At 53.3% G+C, this 15,737-nt stretch overlaps 1 protein-coding gene across 9 annotated transcripts in view; it reads left to right on the top strand.

Moving 5' to 3' along the window:
* The window catches only part of SLC44A2 (solute carrier family 44 member 2), a 39,324-nt gene that overhangs the window by 2,788 nt on the left and 20,799 nt on the right, over positions 1-15,737 (top strand). For 3 of the 9 annotated variants that reach the window (XR_006278312.1, XM_043506364.1, XM_043506363.1), the window contains exons 1-7: positions 217-1,895; positions 1,930-3,391; positions 12,359-12,407; positions 12,704-12,777; positions 13,916-14,000; positions 14,870-14,954; positions 15,602-15,721. Coding sequence is in view for 8 of the 9 variants with exons in the window: in XM_043506364.1 (XP_043362299.1) it covers positions 3,235-3,391; positions 12,359-12,407; positions 12,704-12,777; positions 13,916-14,000; positions 14,870-14,954; positions 15,602-15,721 (570 nt within the window). In the remaining variant the exon portion in view is untranslated. Of the gene's footprint in view, positions 1-216; positions 1,896-1,929; positions 3,392-8,380; positions 8,642-12,358; positions 12,408-12,703; positions 12,778-13,915; positions 14,001-14,304; positions 14,399-14,869; positions 14,955-15,601; positions 15,722-15,737 lie in introns of those variants that run through there. The other 6 variants (XM_043506366.1, XM_038379051.2, XM_043506365.1 and 3 more) reach the window with 5 other exon arrangements.

The raw sequence follows: 15,737 nt of genomic DNA, 5'->3' as shown, positions 1-15,737 counted from the left end.
AGCTGAACGCTCGCTCTGCTCCAGCTAAACTAGCTTATGGGGCCTGGGTGGGAACTGGGATGGCACTGGGGGGCAGGCCTGAGCCGCCGTCCATCCCGCTGTGGCCACACAGCTATTTTTAGCAGGCTGGCTTGAACAGAGCTAGGCCAGGTCTGGCTGCCCACCCTGGGAATCACCCATCCAGGCTGCTGCATAGACGTGCGCTTAGAGTGGGCGCTTTGTGGGCCCCAGGGCAGGCAGCGGGCACTGGAGCATATGGACTGGTGGCCCCAGAGGTGAGATCCGATGTGCCTGGCACAGCAGGGGCCTGAGCCTGGCAGTGGATGGCACCGCAATCCAAGCCCCTCTTCTCCGTAGATTCCTGCGCTCTCGATAGGTGCTGCCAGTGCACCCATCACCATGGTATCGGGGCCCCTTCCAGTCAGGCACTGAGCCGCTGTGACCAATCTCACTCGCTCAGCTCTTATTCTCTCCTTAGGTGAGCGGATGGGATCCTCAGCCTTGTCCTCCCCCTCGGCTAGAGCCCGGCCTGCCTAGGGGGCAGGTCAGGTCAGTCACCCTCCAGGAGGGGGAGAAATACCCTGCTTTAGATGACGGGGCTGGGACCTCACCTGACAGGGCTAAGTTGGCTGGGAAAGGGCAGCACGGGGTGTGGTGGGGGGCAGGGGTATTTGCAGGGGATGCATCTCTCTCTGTAGGGGTTCTCCAAGGCGGGGTGATGCCCTGCCTCCTGTACAAGGGGAGTGTCATGGCTGGATTCAGGGTTTGCAGCTGGGTTCCGGGCTGCAGATGAGGGGTCAGAGGTGCCCCCCCATTCCCACCCCCGCCAGTTGGCAGTGTTTCAGAGCATGGCATGCTGGGAAGAGGGGCGGAAGTGAGCCAGGAACTGAGGAGGGAAGTGGCTGCCTTCCAGACATTCAAGACAGGGTGGGTCGCAGAGCCACTCGCTCCCCAGGGACACGCTGCCTTGGGAGAGAGCCCACAAAGCGTAGAGTCTCTTGGTTTTGATACGTACGGCTTTTCACTCCCAACCCTGCTGTGTTTAAACGGGGAAGCCCAGCCCCTGCCTGTGGTTACCTACACAAGTGCTTCTGGGGGGAAGCGGGTGCTGTGTAACGGTGCACAGCCACAGCTTAGGGGGTGGGTGGTGAGGAGATCTCTGCCCAATAGGGTCTAGGGAGGAAGAATGTCCCAGAGAAAGACGGACCTGCTCCCTGTCTTCCCCACAGTGACCTGCACCCGAAGCTGCTGGGGCGGGGGGGATGTTTCCGTCTGTCGGGGTGCTGTTCAGTCTCCCGGAGGTTCAGAGGCTGCCTAGGGCCCTTGGGTTCAGACCCTTATGACCAGAGGCTGCAGACCTTGGCCCAGCTGGAGGAGAAGGACTTTCAGCGGGCTCCTGCCCCAGCTAGCTGATTCAGAGAGAGGGAATCTGAGCAAGACAGGATTCAGGATTCAGCCAGATCGATGAGAGGGAGTTATGAGGGGTGGAGAACCAGGCTCTGAGATGGCTGCCCGTTCACATGCTAGTCCAGACCAAGCTTACAGGGAGAGCTGCAGATCCTGGCCACGCTGGGACCTGTCAGGGCAGCAGAGGCCTGGGCCCGGACAGCAAACAGCTGGTGGTTTGGTGCTGCAGACAGTGTTGGGTTGCGAGGCTGGAAATGCCAGAAATGCCGGGACCCCAAGAAGATTTGGAAAGAGGCAAGCGCTGTCCATGGGCCCCCACGGAGCCCCCAGCATCAGAGGGGCCCGGCACAGCCACTTGTTACAGGCCAGGCCTCTTGCTTGTCTGGCTGCGCTAGCAGGCATGACATCCTGTTACAAGCCACATGGGTCACGTGGGCCTGCAGGGGGATTTCCTCACCTTGGGGCTGGATGTTCTTAGCGGAGGGTAGGTAGGGTGGGGTGTGGGGTAGTAGCAGAGGGTAGGTGCCAGATTAGCAGCTCTAGAAACTGGCAGCCTCTAAGCCCAGAGCAGGACCCGTGGCAGGATGAGCCCACACCTGGGGGGATGGAACAGTTTGTATAGTAGGGGCTGAGAGCCAGTAAACCAAACTGTAAACCCTGTGTAGAATGGAAACCTCTTCAAAGCAGGGGGTGCGGCCACACCCCGGCATCCTGACTTGCAGCACCTGTGCCCATGCCCTGTACCCATTGCCGCTGTGCATCCCTTGCCCTGGGGTCTCGAGGTCTCTGCCCTCACCACAGGTGCAGCCCAGGTCATGGCAGGATGAGCTGCTGATTTTAGGAAGGGCCCCAGGTAATAAATCTGAGATTGCGCCCGGAGGCTGGAATGGGGGAACCCTCTGTCACAGAGTCCCCGGGTGATGCTCTGGAACTGCTCCCTCTGAAGCCAGGCAGGACTCTGGGGAAGCCTCCTCTCTGGGAGCAGCCTGTCTGTAGGACCCACAGCTCCCCCGGCTTCCCCCTTCCTGGGTCTGACCTTGGAGCATCCAGCATCCTCTGCCCCTCCGGGTGCTTCCCACAGTGAGTCTGCCCAGGCGGGGTCTGGGCGGGGCCAGAGGGTCCTGCCCCCCAACTCCGCAGTCAGACGTGACTCTCAGCCAGCCAGTAAAACAGAAGGTTTATTAGACGACAGGAACATGGTCTAAGAGAGAGCTTGTAGGTGCAGAGAACAGGACTCCTCAGCCGGGTCCGTCTTGGGGAGCAGGGAGGCCAGATCCCCATCAGGGCCTCCCTCCATTTCCCCAGCCAGCTCCAAACTGAAACTCTGCAGCCCCTCCTCTAGCCTTTGTCTCTTTCCCGGGCCAGGAGGCCACCTGATCTCTTTGTTCTCGAACCCCTTGGTTGGCACATTTGCAGAGGAGGGGCCCAGGCCATGAGCTGCCAGAAGACAGGGTGTCGGCCAATCTCTGGGCAGACAGCATCCCACTGGCCTCTAGGGCTCTGCAACAATCACACCCCCTGATCCCACCACCTAGAGACTTAAGAAGTGCCTAGGGGAAACTGAGGCACCCACACAGTAGTTGGAGAAAACATTAAGAATATTCCCACTTTGTCACACTGTCCTTCCTGTGTCCTGGGGCACAAAGAGGGGGTGGCTGTCCAGACTGGGACGGGGGTGGGGGGCATCTGACCCAAGCTGGTCAAGAGCCCATAGGTCACAATAGCGGTATTGCATCAGCTGGAAGATCCACCCAGAGCAGGAGACAGCCCCGAGCATTGCATGCTGGGATACTAGTCTCCCTAGAGCAGGTGACTGGTGTGATCAAGATGGGCAGCAGCAGGGCGCTGCTGAGGGGGGAGCTGAGAACCCATCACAGCCTGGGGCTGGGGCTGGGGCTGCTCTGCTGGCAGGCGGACGAGATGGCTGCAGGGATGGAGCGAAGGACGTTGGGAGAGTTCAGCTGGGAGCCAGGACCAGACTTTGGTGAGGCTGCAGGTCGGGATGAGGGGCATGGCTGGGATAGAGGGGCTGTGGGTCAGAGTTGAGGGGCACCGGCAGGGCTGGGGGGGCAGGGCTGGGATAGCAGGAGCTGTGGGTCAGGGTTGAGGGGCACAGATCCTCCACTCTCCCAGGCAGCGAACTCTTTCTCAATTTAAAACCAAAACCGAATTAACCCCCCCCCGTTACAATAGGACACAAACCCAAGTCCATTTAATCTGATAAATGCTTTAAGCTGAATTTGTCTCTTCTGTGTCCCACCCCCGCGGGGTCAGCAAGGCTGGTTTAGCAGCCGCTGTGTGTGTGTTTGTGGTGGGACAGACTAAAACCAAGTTGCCGTTGTGATACTTTTAGCTCTGCAGCGAGCCCGCTGCTGCTCAGGGATCTCTGGCTACGCCCCACTTCCCTGCGCCTGCTCCTGCGCCCCTCAGAGCCAATGGGGCAGGGAGCGGCTGAACTGACGAGTGCGAGGAGGTTGTTCCACTTTTGGGCTGCGAGGAATATGCTGGTTCCCCGCCATGGAGAAGGGCCTCGGGGGTTTCCTGGGGCTCTGCAAACTTGTGGCTTCCTGGCACTTTCTCTGGAATGGCCTCTCTATGGAGCGCCCCTTTGATCCTGGCTGAATGCAGATAAAAGCCAGCGGCATCCATCTCTTTTAATTTGTAACATTTAATTTCCTGTTGATCAGGTTGTGCTTGCCAGGACACTGCTCTCCACCTCCTCTGAACAGCATGCACTGGGGCTGGGGCCCTGGGGCAGCCCCTAGCAAGATGGGGGGTCTGGAGACTGTCACTGTGTGGGGCCAGAGGCTCTGGGCTGCTGGCTTGGGAGGTGACACTTTCTTCCATCTCCTCATTCTCGTCCTCAGGCCCTGCAGCTCATGGCTTCCGAAAGCTGTGAGCCCGTGTCCAGGGTGCAGGGATGGGGGCTGGCTCGGGGCTCAGAGCCTGCAGTTTGTGGACGGAGAAGAGAGGCTATGAGATCGCACCCACCCAGCTGGCGGGGTGACGAGAGAGACGCTCGCGGGAGCCTCTCCTGAGGGAGATTGAAACAAACCCGCAGAATCCATGTTGGGGAAGGAAAATGGCAAGAGGGGCCTGGGAAGGCCACGTGATGGGAAAGTCAGAGGGTGACAAAAGAAACCCAAATAGCTCTGGGTGTGTGAATAACCGAGCCAGCCTCTGTCATGGCGTCCCCGGGCAATGCTCTGGAACTGCTTCCCACGAAGCCAGGCAAGACTCTGGTGAGGTCTCCTCTCTGGGAGCAGCCTGTCTGCAGGGCAAGAAGCTCACATGGCTTCCACCTTCCTGGGTCTGACCTCGGAGCATTCAGCATCCTCTGCCCTTTCCACAGCAAGTCCACCTAGGCGGGGTCCTGGGGAAGCCAGAGGGTCCTGCCCCCCAACTCCGCAGTCAGACGGGACTCTCAGCCAGCCAGTAAAACAGAAGGTTTATTAGACGACAAGAACATGGTCTAAAACGCAGCTTGTAGGTACAGAGAACAGGACCCCTCAGCTGGGTCCATTTTGGGGGCAGTGAGCCAGACAACCCCGTCTGCCCTTCACTCCTTGTCCCCAGCCAGCCCCAAACTGACTCGCCCTCCAGTGCCCCCCTTCCTCTGGGCTTTGTCCCTTTCCCGGGCCAGAAGGGCACCGGATTCCTTTGTTCTCCAGCCCTTTAGCTCTCACCTTGCAGCGGGGAAGGGCCCAGGCCATCAGTGGCCAGGAGACAGAGCGTCGCCATTTATGTTCACCGGCCCTTTGCTCTGCAACCATCACACCCCCTTATCCCACCACCTGGAGACTTAAAAAATGCCTGGAGAAACTGAGGCACCCCGACAGTATTCAGAGGAAACAGGAAGAACAGTCCCACGTCGTCACAGCCCCCTCGCCAGGTCAGCTGGCCACGCCAAGGGCTGTGGCATCGCAGTATCTCTGCTAGCCCTAGCTATGGGAGCTGCTTCTCTAGCCCAGCCCTGGGCTGTTACACATGTTGTACAGCTGGGACCCGAGGCACCAAGAGACTAAGTGACTCAGCTAAGACCACACAGGGAGTCAGTGGCAGAGCAGGGAATTGAGCCCAGATCTCCTGAGGCTGAACCCCTGGACCATCCTTCCTCCCCCCACAGCCTGGATCTCAGTCCCAGCCCTCCAGGCTTCCTGCTTCGCTCCCTCTGCCCCCAGCACTGTGGCTCAGGGACCGGCTAGGAGCATCACCCACTAGGCTGTGGTTAATCAGCCTCCCTCATGCCATCACACCCATGTGTTTCTTGTTCCTCTCTCCCCACCCTCCCTGCAGCAGCCTGACTGGCAGAATGACTCATGGCCCAGCAGGCTCTGTCCTGCCTAGGGAGTGGGTCTGGCCTCTCTCCTCTCCCCATCACTCTTGAGGCTTTCCCCAGCCCTCCCTTGTGCTGAGGGGCAGCCTGGCACTGGGCAGAGGGGTGCAGGTGCCTGGCGGGGTGATCCCTCAGTCCAAGGCAGCAGCTCCAGGAGAGATGCGAGGATTCTCCCGCTCCTCCAATCCCAGCTTTTGTTTTGGAGCCGTAAATCGTGGCCTACCAGTCTGCCCCATGACATCACTGCCAGCCAATGGGGGCACAGAGCTGCTGCCAGGGCAAGGGCTAACGGGTGACTGGCACAGGTCGCCCATAAATGTTTCTCTACTGCCCTGCACTTAGGGTGGCGAGAAACATGCTGCTTACAGCTGGTGACTCCGAAAGCCACTCCCATGGCTCATCCTTAGATCAGGCCCCAGGTCATAGCCCAGCAGCAATCGATACCACTGCAAGGAGGTGGATTCTGCGCTGGCTTAGGGGGGTTGCACAGGATGTACCGTCAACCTTTAGCTCAGTTACTATCCGAAGGAATTTCTGTCTAGTGCTTAGAGCAGGGGGGGCTGGGAGCCAGGACTCCTGGGTTCTATTTCCAGCTCTGGGAGGGAAGTGGGGTCTCATGGTTAGAGTGGGGGAGGGGCTGGGAGTCAGGGCTTCTGGTTTCTATTCCTGACTCTGAGTCAATGTGTCTAGTGGAGATTTATTTACAATCTAAATATAGCGAAGAGGGTAAACCACAGCAATGAACTGTAGGCTCAGGGGACTGAGAGTGGTCATGCAATGCTCAGTGATTTCCATGGCAGCCCCAGATTGGAACGTGCGCCCTGACGCAACATGAATTGGGTGGGTCTCAGCCACAAACAGAACCGGTACCAGCTGGCTTCTTGCTCTCGATTCCAGCAGAGGCACCGAGGACGCTGAGATGGAGCTGAGGCCCTGAGGAGGCAGCGGGAGGTAGATCCCTGCCTTGCCGTGGCTCACCGTGTGTACACCCTGAGGATCAGTCGAGGTGCTGGGGCTGGCAGTAAGAGCTATTTGCCAGTGGCGCTGAGTACACGTTAAAAACAAAACAAGCTGAACCAGCTTCCAACCATAGTCCCACACCTTGGTCCCATGACAGCAGCGGCCAATGGAGTGGCTAAAGGAAGAAGAAGAAGGTCTAGTGGTGAAGGGCTCTAGCCTGAGACATAGGTGAGCCAGGTTCAAATCCCTGCTCTGCCACAGGCTCCTTGTGTGACCTCGGGCAAGTCACCTGGGCCTTCAGTCCCATCTGCCCACCGGCGGTAGCAGCCTTGCCTCCTAGGGGTGTGTGAAGGAGGGTAGATGAGCACAACAGATAGAAAGGCTTAAAGCTTTTTTTAAAGACACAATTCTAAGGTCTTGTCTATACACAAAAGCTTAACTGTCAGTAGTCACCTAGTGTGAACTTGGTTCGCACGATATCAAGTCTAGCTATTCCCATACAGCAGGGGTTCTCAGACTTTTATCCTGGTGACCCCTTTCACACAGAGAGCCTCTGAGTGTGACCCCACTTATATGTTAAAAACACTTTTTTATATATTTAACACCACTATAAATGCTGGAGGCAAAGCGGGGTTTGGAGTGGAGGCTGACAGCTTGCGACCCCCCATGTAATAACCTTGCGACCCCCTGAGGGGGTCTCGACCCCCAGTTTGAGAACCCCTGCCGTACAGGAAGGGGAACAAGCTGTAGCAGCGAGACACCTTTACTCTGGTATAAGTGCATCCACACTAGAGACTGTGGGAGTATGACTGTATCAGGAACCAAAACAGTTCTACCAGTGCGACCACAGTGCCTTGGCCCGTCAAAAGAATAGAAATGCGCACGCACCTCTAGATGCGCCTCTCTCCCACTTGTGCCCTCCCCTCATTCTCTGCATCAAGGGCTTGCGAGAGGAAAGTTTCTTTTTCAGAAGAAAAGAAACTCAGACTTTCTGCCTGTAGCTGCCGTTGCACATGTCAAGCATGCACGATTGAGAGAGAGAAGAGAATTCAGCCTGACTTCAGCTGTGGAGCGGGGTCAGAGCCCAGCTTAAAGCATTGCATACCTATTTGCATGGGTGTAAAAAAGCTTATTTTTTTAAGCAATAAAACTTCCCCCATTGTGTTGCCTTTTTATGATTTAAGCAGCTACAACTGTTCACAGCGTGTCTGTGAGACTCCCTTCTCCAATGTGCCACCATGCTACCCTGGCACTAAGGCACGGAGCTGCTTCATTGACCCCTTTCTTTGGGGACAAGTTCTTCACAGTGGGTCAGATCCTGTGTGTTTGGGATTTCTCTGAGCAGAGCTCTGCTTGGCTGCAGGTCTGGCCGTGCGAAATGGCTAGAAGCTGATACATCTTCCATCCGAGGGACATTTTGAGAGATCCTATGAGAGCCTCAGTCCTGCTTTTGAACTGGCCCCTGCCTTGCACCTTGGGTGATGTTTCCACCTTTGTTCCCATTCTGATTCGGGAGCGCTTGGCATGCATTTGGCACGGGGTGTAAATGACCAGACGTGGCACAGGGCCTGGGAGAATCAGGCCAACAACCCAGGCCTATCCTATAGGAGTGGTTGCTGTCCCTTTAAATGTGTTTGCTGAATGGGCTTCTGTTTTTATTGGCTGCCCACAGTCACACCCATAGAAGGGGAAAGACGGCTAAGACAGCCAGAGAATCAGTGTGTGAAAGAGCAACACAAGCTGCCTGCAAAGGGAGCTTTTTTGCTAAACACCTATTACAGGTTAGACCAGTTCAGCCAGACAGGAAGAGGGGGCCACCAGAGCCCGACTGGGCAACTGATCTCTAGCTGACTGTTGGAGTCGAAAGGAAGTGAGCTGAGCTCCTGCAGTGAGTCGTTGGCATGGGGGTAGACGAAGAGAATTATTATGGCAAACACGGTAAGAAAGTGTGTGTTGTGCAGCAATGTCCAGTGTGTCTGTTCCCTGGGGCCTGCTTATGCCAGCATCCTGCGCTCCCTTCCTGCTCCTGGTGCTTGCTTTCCTCTCTGCATGTGCAAGGGTCTGCAGGCGACAGCACTGAGTTCTGGGGAACCAGGTGCTGTCTCACTGGGGTGCCTTGGGCCTTTGCCAGGAGCAGTCTGTGCTCCGATGCCTTTCTGATTATGGGTGGAGAGTCGAGTGGAATCTGGGCACGGATGGACATGGTTGGCTCTCTGCAAACTCCCTGAACTTTAATGAATGCCTGACCATCAGGCTCCTTCACAAGCAGCTGAGATCCATGGAGGGTAGAGATGATGCGTTACAGTTAACTAAACAGCTTCCTGGTGAAACAAGACAGCAGCCACCTTTCCTCTGCATTTCTTTTCAGTTGTGGTGAGCCCTGCCCTTGGGACTGAATGGAGAAAAACACTCTAAGCCCTGGTATAAAGGCGCCCTACACCCATACAGTTTATTCCCATTCTTGCAGGGGAAGAGCTATAAAAGCACCTTTGTAATCAGTATAAACACTAGCTGGCTTGTACTGCTTTCCACGGTGTAGTTAAACAGCATGACTTGTGTGTGGACAAGTTGTCACTCCCTTGTTGTGAGTCACTCTGCGTTAGGTTCATAGCCCTGGGCTTTGGCCCCTCCTCTTTTAGGCTCCCATGGCCACAAATTAACCCTGGAGTCTCTTGGCCCTGACAGCTGAGAAGCTGGACTTCCAATTCTCCTCTGTGACTCTCACCCTTTCTGCAAAGGCTTAGAGTTCCCCTTGTGTCAGCACAGATGGTGGAGAACCCCACCCCCACCATGCTTTTCAAGACATTGCATGGGGGGTGGCTAGTTTGGGGGTAATTGCCACAAAGTTGCGTGGTATTTTTAGGGAGGTGAACGTTCCAACAAAGTTAGCCATCGCTGCCCTGGAGTGACCCAGGACTGGAAGAGCAGGGTGGGGCAGAACAGAGGTGTGTTGGCAGAGTTGGGGGCACAGGGAGACCAGGACTGGAATAGAAGGGTGCAGCTAGTCAGGACTGAGATGCACTGGCAGTGTCCAGGCTGGGATTAGCAAGGAGGGGCTGCAGGTTTGGCCTGAAGCATGCTGTTAGTCCCAAGCAGGGCTACTAGCTGCTCACTCTCTGAGCAGTGAATTGTGATGCCCCTGAAAGGGGGGAATCCAGTGAGTAGAAATCAAGAACTGTTTCATTTCACAGGTCCCATAGGTACTGCTGAGAGTTTGGTGATCTCTGTAGCTTGGCACATGGGCCAAGGTGCATCTTTTGAGTGCTGAGTGGGAGCTGCAAACCTGCTGTTATAAACTCTTCTGCATAAATTCTCCCTGGTGGGGGTGGGGATGCAGCTGCTCTGAGTGTTTGCGCAGACAGTTCACAGAAGCTGGCAAGAATCCTGCTCTGTAGATAAGGAAAACAGGGGCCTTGTAAATCACTTCACTGCCTGTCTACAAACAAGATGACCAGGGCAGGTGCTATGTGCGTATGAGACATATAGAGAAGGAACATTGCACACTCATGTCTCTTCCACAAGTGCCAGCTGTAAGTACAAGTATATTAGGTAGCTGCAAAAAGAAAAGGAGTACTTGTGGCACCTTAGAGACTAACAAATTTATTTGAGCTGTAGCTCACGAAAGCCTATGCTCAAATAAATTTGTTAGTCTCTAAGATGCCACAAGTCCTCCTGTTCTTTTTGCGGATACAGACTAACACAGCTGGTACTCTGAAACTTGTCATTAGGTAGCTGAAATTTCTGGCGTATGTATGCTAGCCTTGCCCTGTTTTTCCAGGAAATCCACCTGGTTTCACTTTCAAAGCATCTGTGTATGCCTGCCTTGTGCATTGGCTCTTACTCATGTTTTAATTCGGGGATTAGGGCATCTCAGCAGCCCCCAGGTTTCTCAGAGAGGGATCCGTGCGTGGCTCCTTCTCAGGGCGGGAGGTAATGGAATGAGCAGTCTGGCTCCAGCTATTGAATTCCATCCAAGGAGTGCTTGGGTGGGTTAGGGCGGTTGCAGCCTGTAGAGAGAAGGGATAAATAGGTTAGATAGAACTTGCTATCCTAGGTCTGGAGCTGGCTCTGGGTAACCTCACTGAGGGGCCCTGGGCCTCTTCTGAGGCTCTGAAAACATTTCTGGTGACTTTCTCTCTTGGAAAATTCCCAGGAGCTGAATGGAAACATTCTCTGAGAATTGGCTGAGGAGCTATGTGGAAACTTGTTCTACAGTAAAAAGAAAAGGAGTACTTGTGGCACCTTAGAGACTAACACATTTATTTGAGCATAAGCTTTTGTGAGCTACAGCTCACTTCATCCGATGCCTTCAGTGGAAAATACAGTGGGGAGATTTATATACACAGAGAACATGAAACAAAGGGTGTTACCATACACACTGTAAGGAGAGTGATCACTTAAGATAAGCTATTACCAGCGGGGCTGGGTGTGGGGGGGGGAGGAAGAAAACCTTTAGTAGTGATAATCAAGGTGGGCCGTTTCCAGCAGTTGACAAGAACATCTGAGGAACAGTGGGGGGTGGGGGAAATAACATGGGGAAATAGTTTTACTTTGTGTAATGACCTATCCACTCCCAGTCTCTATTCAAGCCTAAGTTAATTGTATCCAGTTTGCAAATTAATTCCAATTCAGCAGTCTCTCCTTGGAGTCTGTTTTTGAAGTTTTTTTTGTTGAAGAATAGCCACTCTTAGATCTGTAATCGAGTGACCAGAGAGATTGAAAAAAAGAAAAGGAGGACTTGTGGCACCTTAGAGATTAACAAATTTATTTGAGCATAAACTTTCGTGAGCTACAGCTCACTTCATCGGAAGTGAGACTGAAGTGTTCTCCAACTGGTTTTTGAATGTTATAATTCTTGACATCTGATTTGTGTTCATTTATTCTTTTACATAGAGACTGTCCAGTTTGACCAATGTACATGGCAGAGGGGCACTGCTGGCACATGATGGCATATATCACATTGGTAGATGCGCAGGTGAACGAGCCTCTGATAGTGTGGCTGATGTGATTAGGCCCTATGATGGTGTCCCCTGAATAGATATGTGGACAGAGTTGGCAACGGGCTTTGTTGTAAGGATAAGTTCCTGGGTTAGTGGTTCTGTTGTGTAGTGTGTGGTTGCTGGTGAGTATTTGCTTCAGGTTTGGGGACTGTCTGTAAGCAAGGTTTGGCCTGTTTCCCAAGATCTGTGAGAGTGATGGGTCGTCTTTCAGGATAGGTTGTAGATCCTTGATGATGCGTTGGAGGGGTTTTAGTTGGGGGCTAAAGGTGATGGCTAGTGGCGTTCTGTTATTTTCTTTGTTGTGCCTGTCCTGTAGTAGGTGACTTCTGGGTACTTTTCTGGCTCTGTCAATGTGATAGATGCCATCATGTGCCAGCAATGCCCCTCTGCCATGTACATTGGTCAAACTGGACAGTCTCTACGTAAAAGAATAAATGGACACAAATCAGACTTCAGTTTACCAGCTGCCCTGCCACCTGATGAAAGGGATATTTGTCATCTCTAACAAACACCAATATTTGCCAAGTTCCTGCTACTCCTGGGTGTGAAATAGCTCCTAAACAGGTCCTAGTAGAAGGACGTGGAAATTTACCCTGCTGGCCCAATGCTACTCCAAATGGATGGCTAACTCAGTGTCCTCTTACCTTCTTTTTAGGGACGCCACAGAAATATGACCCAACATTCAAAGGTCCCATTCATGACAGGTAAGAGCAGCCTCTCAGCAGCTGGCAATAGGAGTGGAGTGCTCCTCAGGCTGAGCAGAGAACACCTGTTTTCATCCAACGCTCTGGGGTGGCGCTAATATGAATAGGTGACTGGGGAATGCTGATTACCGCAGAGACCTTGGAGGCAGGTTCCACATCTCAGTGAGAATGTGGATGGGATTGGTTTCTGCAGGGGGGTGCTGGGATGAAGCAGGAGGGCATAGTGAAGGCTCCAGTCTCCCTGCTTTTCTGGAGCTAGTGCCTGATCTTGTTCTTACTTCGCCTTCCTCCCTCAGGGGCTGCACTGACATCATCTGCTGTATCCTCCTCCTCATTGCCATCCTTGGCTATGTCATTGTGGGAGTCGTAGGTAGGTAGCATATGGCCCTCTCTTCCTTTCTCTGTTTTTTAGGAAACAGAGTGGCATTTGTCACCCTCAACACCTCTAGACTCAGATCCTGGTGGGGACAGGCCCTAAAAAGGCATTGGCGTACAGCAGATGCTTGGTTGGGGTAAAAACACCAGGTTGACAAGTAATTAAATGCTTAGTGTGTTGTGACGTTACATATGTGTGTGAGGGGGGTGGCTCACAGGGCAGTACTTGGCACAGTACCCATTGCCCAGCCACTAACAGGTGATGTCTCTGGGTAGAAGGGATGGTTCTCCTCTTGCAGGTGGAGTCACCCCTGTTCCTGTGACGTGGCAGGGCTTCTTCCCAGCTTTCAAGCACATGTTGCCATGGCCAGTCTTACTGAAGCAAGTTTATTGTCCAAACCTAATCAAGCCAGCAAAACTAGTTCCTCAGCTCACCTCTGTTCTAGTGTTTTGTGGTCTCTCCTCCTAGGGGTTTCTGGTAATCCTGCTTTTTGCAGCTTCCTAGTTTCACCCAGTTTCCCTTCTTCTGGAACGCTGGCACCAGGGTTACCTCCTTGAGCACCTGGCCCCTTGTTCCAGGGATCCATCCCCAGAGTTAGCTCCACTTCTCTGTGTCTTCTGACCTCAGGAACAACCTGTCCCAATCACTCCTCTTCCTGTCCTCTGACAGGCCTTCCCAGCCTCACATGGAGCCCTATCCCCTTTAATGGGCTCAACTGGGCCCACCGACTCTGGAACAAGAGAGCCAGATCTGGCCTGTTCACAGGGCCCAGCCACCCTGGGACAATCCCTTTTTCTCTTCAGCAGCTGAAGACTTATGAGGGCAGGCTGTCATTTCATGCACTACCTCAGTTTTCTGTCTGCTTCTGCTCCTGCTCCTGTGGAGGCTGGAAGAGACTTGTCCATGTATCTACAGCCATGTCAGATCAGCACAGGGGATTTCTGGGTAGGGCTACCCATGATGAGGCTGTCCCACTGATTTGTTTGGGGAGGAGGGTGTTTATATGAGATCACTTGCTAACTGGGGGAGGCCCTTGGCCAATGGTTGACTCAGCAGGTTGATACAGCAGGTGAGGTGGGAGAAGGGAATGAAGGTTGCCTGGTTAATTGTAGCTTTTTTTTCTCCCATTCAGCGTGGACACATGGTGACCCCCGGAAGGTGATTTACCCCACAGACAGTCGCGGGCAGTTCTGTGGCCAGCTGGGAACTCCCAATGAGTATGTGTCTGAGATCACTCTTCTTTTAAAAGACTGCAAGGAAAGCTGGTTTGCCATTAAATGTCCTGTCTTTGCTCCATAATACCTCTAGAAGAAATATAGCCTCAAAATACTGCATCCTTGATTTCTTGGGCCCCTACAATCCCATTCAATTGTATCTCCTCCCCTCCCTGCCTCTGGCTGCTAGGATTTGCCTGTGGGATTTGCCCTTTTCCCTCTGTCCCCCCACCCCCAAGCTCCTATGAGGTATAAAGCGGGACATCAACAATCCTATGTTTGCTCAGTGCTACCTTCCATTTTTCAGGCTGTGTGAGAACCCCCCTCCAGTTGCCAATGTCTGAGACTAGGCAAAGCGAGAAGATCTCTGATCAAACCAGCAAAGACTACTAGAGCTGCAGGTAGAGGCTATGGACCCAGGCTGAGCAACACCGCCTTTTAGTGTCAAATCACACCCAAGTGTGGGTCACTGTGATTTTCCAAGTGGCAGCTCCAGTTCTAATCAGCCAGGAAGCGTATTGCTGCGAGTCTCTCACCCCAAGAGATGAACCTCTAGACCATTTCCCAGGGAACCAGATACAAGAGCAGGATTAGAACTAGGTTCTCCAGCCTAGTGGGACAGCATTTGACTTTAGGTTCCTGCTCCAGCTCTTCGGCATAGGAAAAGGGAAGCAGTACAAATGCTTCAAAACCACAAGATTGTCATGGTTGTGGGAGGACAATGTGCCTTCTCCACTGCAGTTGGATGGGCAAGGCAGCACAGGGTTTCACTTCAGGCCTGGACTAGAATAGGTCATGTGGGAGGTTCCTGGGTCCCATGTTCCCCTCTTGGACAGGAGATTCCAGAAATTGAAATGTTGTCTTGTTTGCAGGAACAAGCCTTTCCTGTTTTACTTCAACATCATGAAGTGTGCCAGCCCCTTGGTACTGCTGGAGTTCCATTGTCCGACCAAACAGGTAAAACAGCTCTCTGCAGCTTCTCATGCTCCCAAACACCACTTGTTGCTGCTTCTTTTGGGGCCCCGACCCCTGCTTTGTTCTCATTTGGAAGGTTTTAAATAAGAGCTTTTCAGTGTCCCACATGCTATCCTTAGCAAATGTCCTTGCAGATAACACACAGACCACCGCCCGGGGAGCAGAGGGTGTTGCTTTCCAGTCAGCCATGAGTGAATCCTGTAACTGGGTGGGCACTGGGTACTGTGCCAAGTATGTAGAGCACATGTCTCCTGGTGTTTTGTGTGTGTCTCAGTGTTTAAGAAGAGAGGAGCTACTTAGTGCGGGATGCCCTCTCTTGGTTGTGCCTGAGCATTGCAACAGCAACTGAGAGCCTGAACAGGGAAAGGTGCAGGAAGAGGAGCAAAATGAGTGGCTTCTGCTAGTGATTTGCTTTGAGTTTTATGGCACAATGGGCAAGAGTTGAACTGTAGGCTGAGACTGAATGGACAGGACGCTGGCTAGCAGACTACTGCTCCTCACCCAAGAAGGAGCAATGACCTTGTGTGTGTCTCATCCGCTCCTCTGATTAATAATGATTCTTAGATCTTATACAGCCTCACTCAGTTCTTTCAGTCTTACATACTGTGCATATCTAAACTCTTTTTCAGATTTGTGTGAATAAGTGCCCAGACCGGTATCTCACGTACCTGAAAGTCAGGACACAGCTCACCAAAGACTTTGAATACTACAAGCAGTTCTGCGACCCAGGATTTAACGATCAGCAGAAGGTGAGTTTTATATTAA

This window comes from Dermochelys coriacea, chromosome 20 (assembly GCF_009764565.3).
Source record: "Dermochelys coriacea isolate rDerCor1 chromosome 20, rDerCor1.pri.v4, whole genome shotgun sequence".
In the NCBI taxonomy this organism is placed as follows: Eukaryota; Metazoa; Chordata; order Testudines; family Dermochelyidae; genus Dermochelys; species Dermochelys coriacea.
Note: the sequence above shows the minus strand (reverse complement) of the source record. Positions and strands in the feature narration are given on the sequence as shown.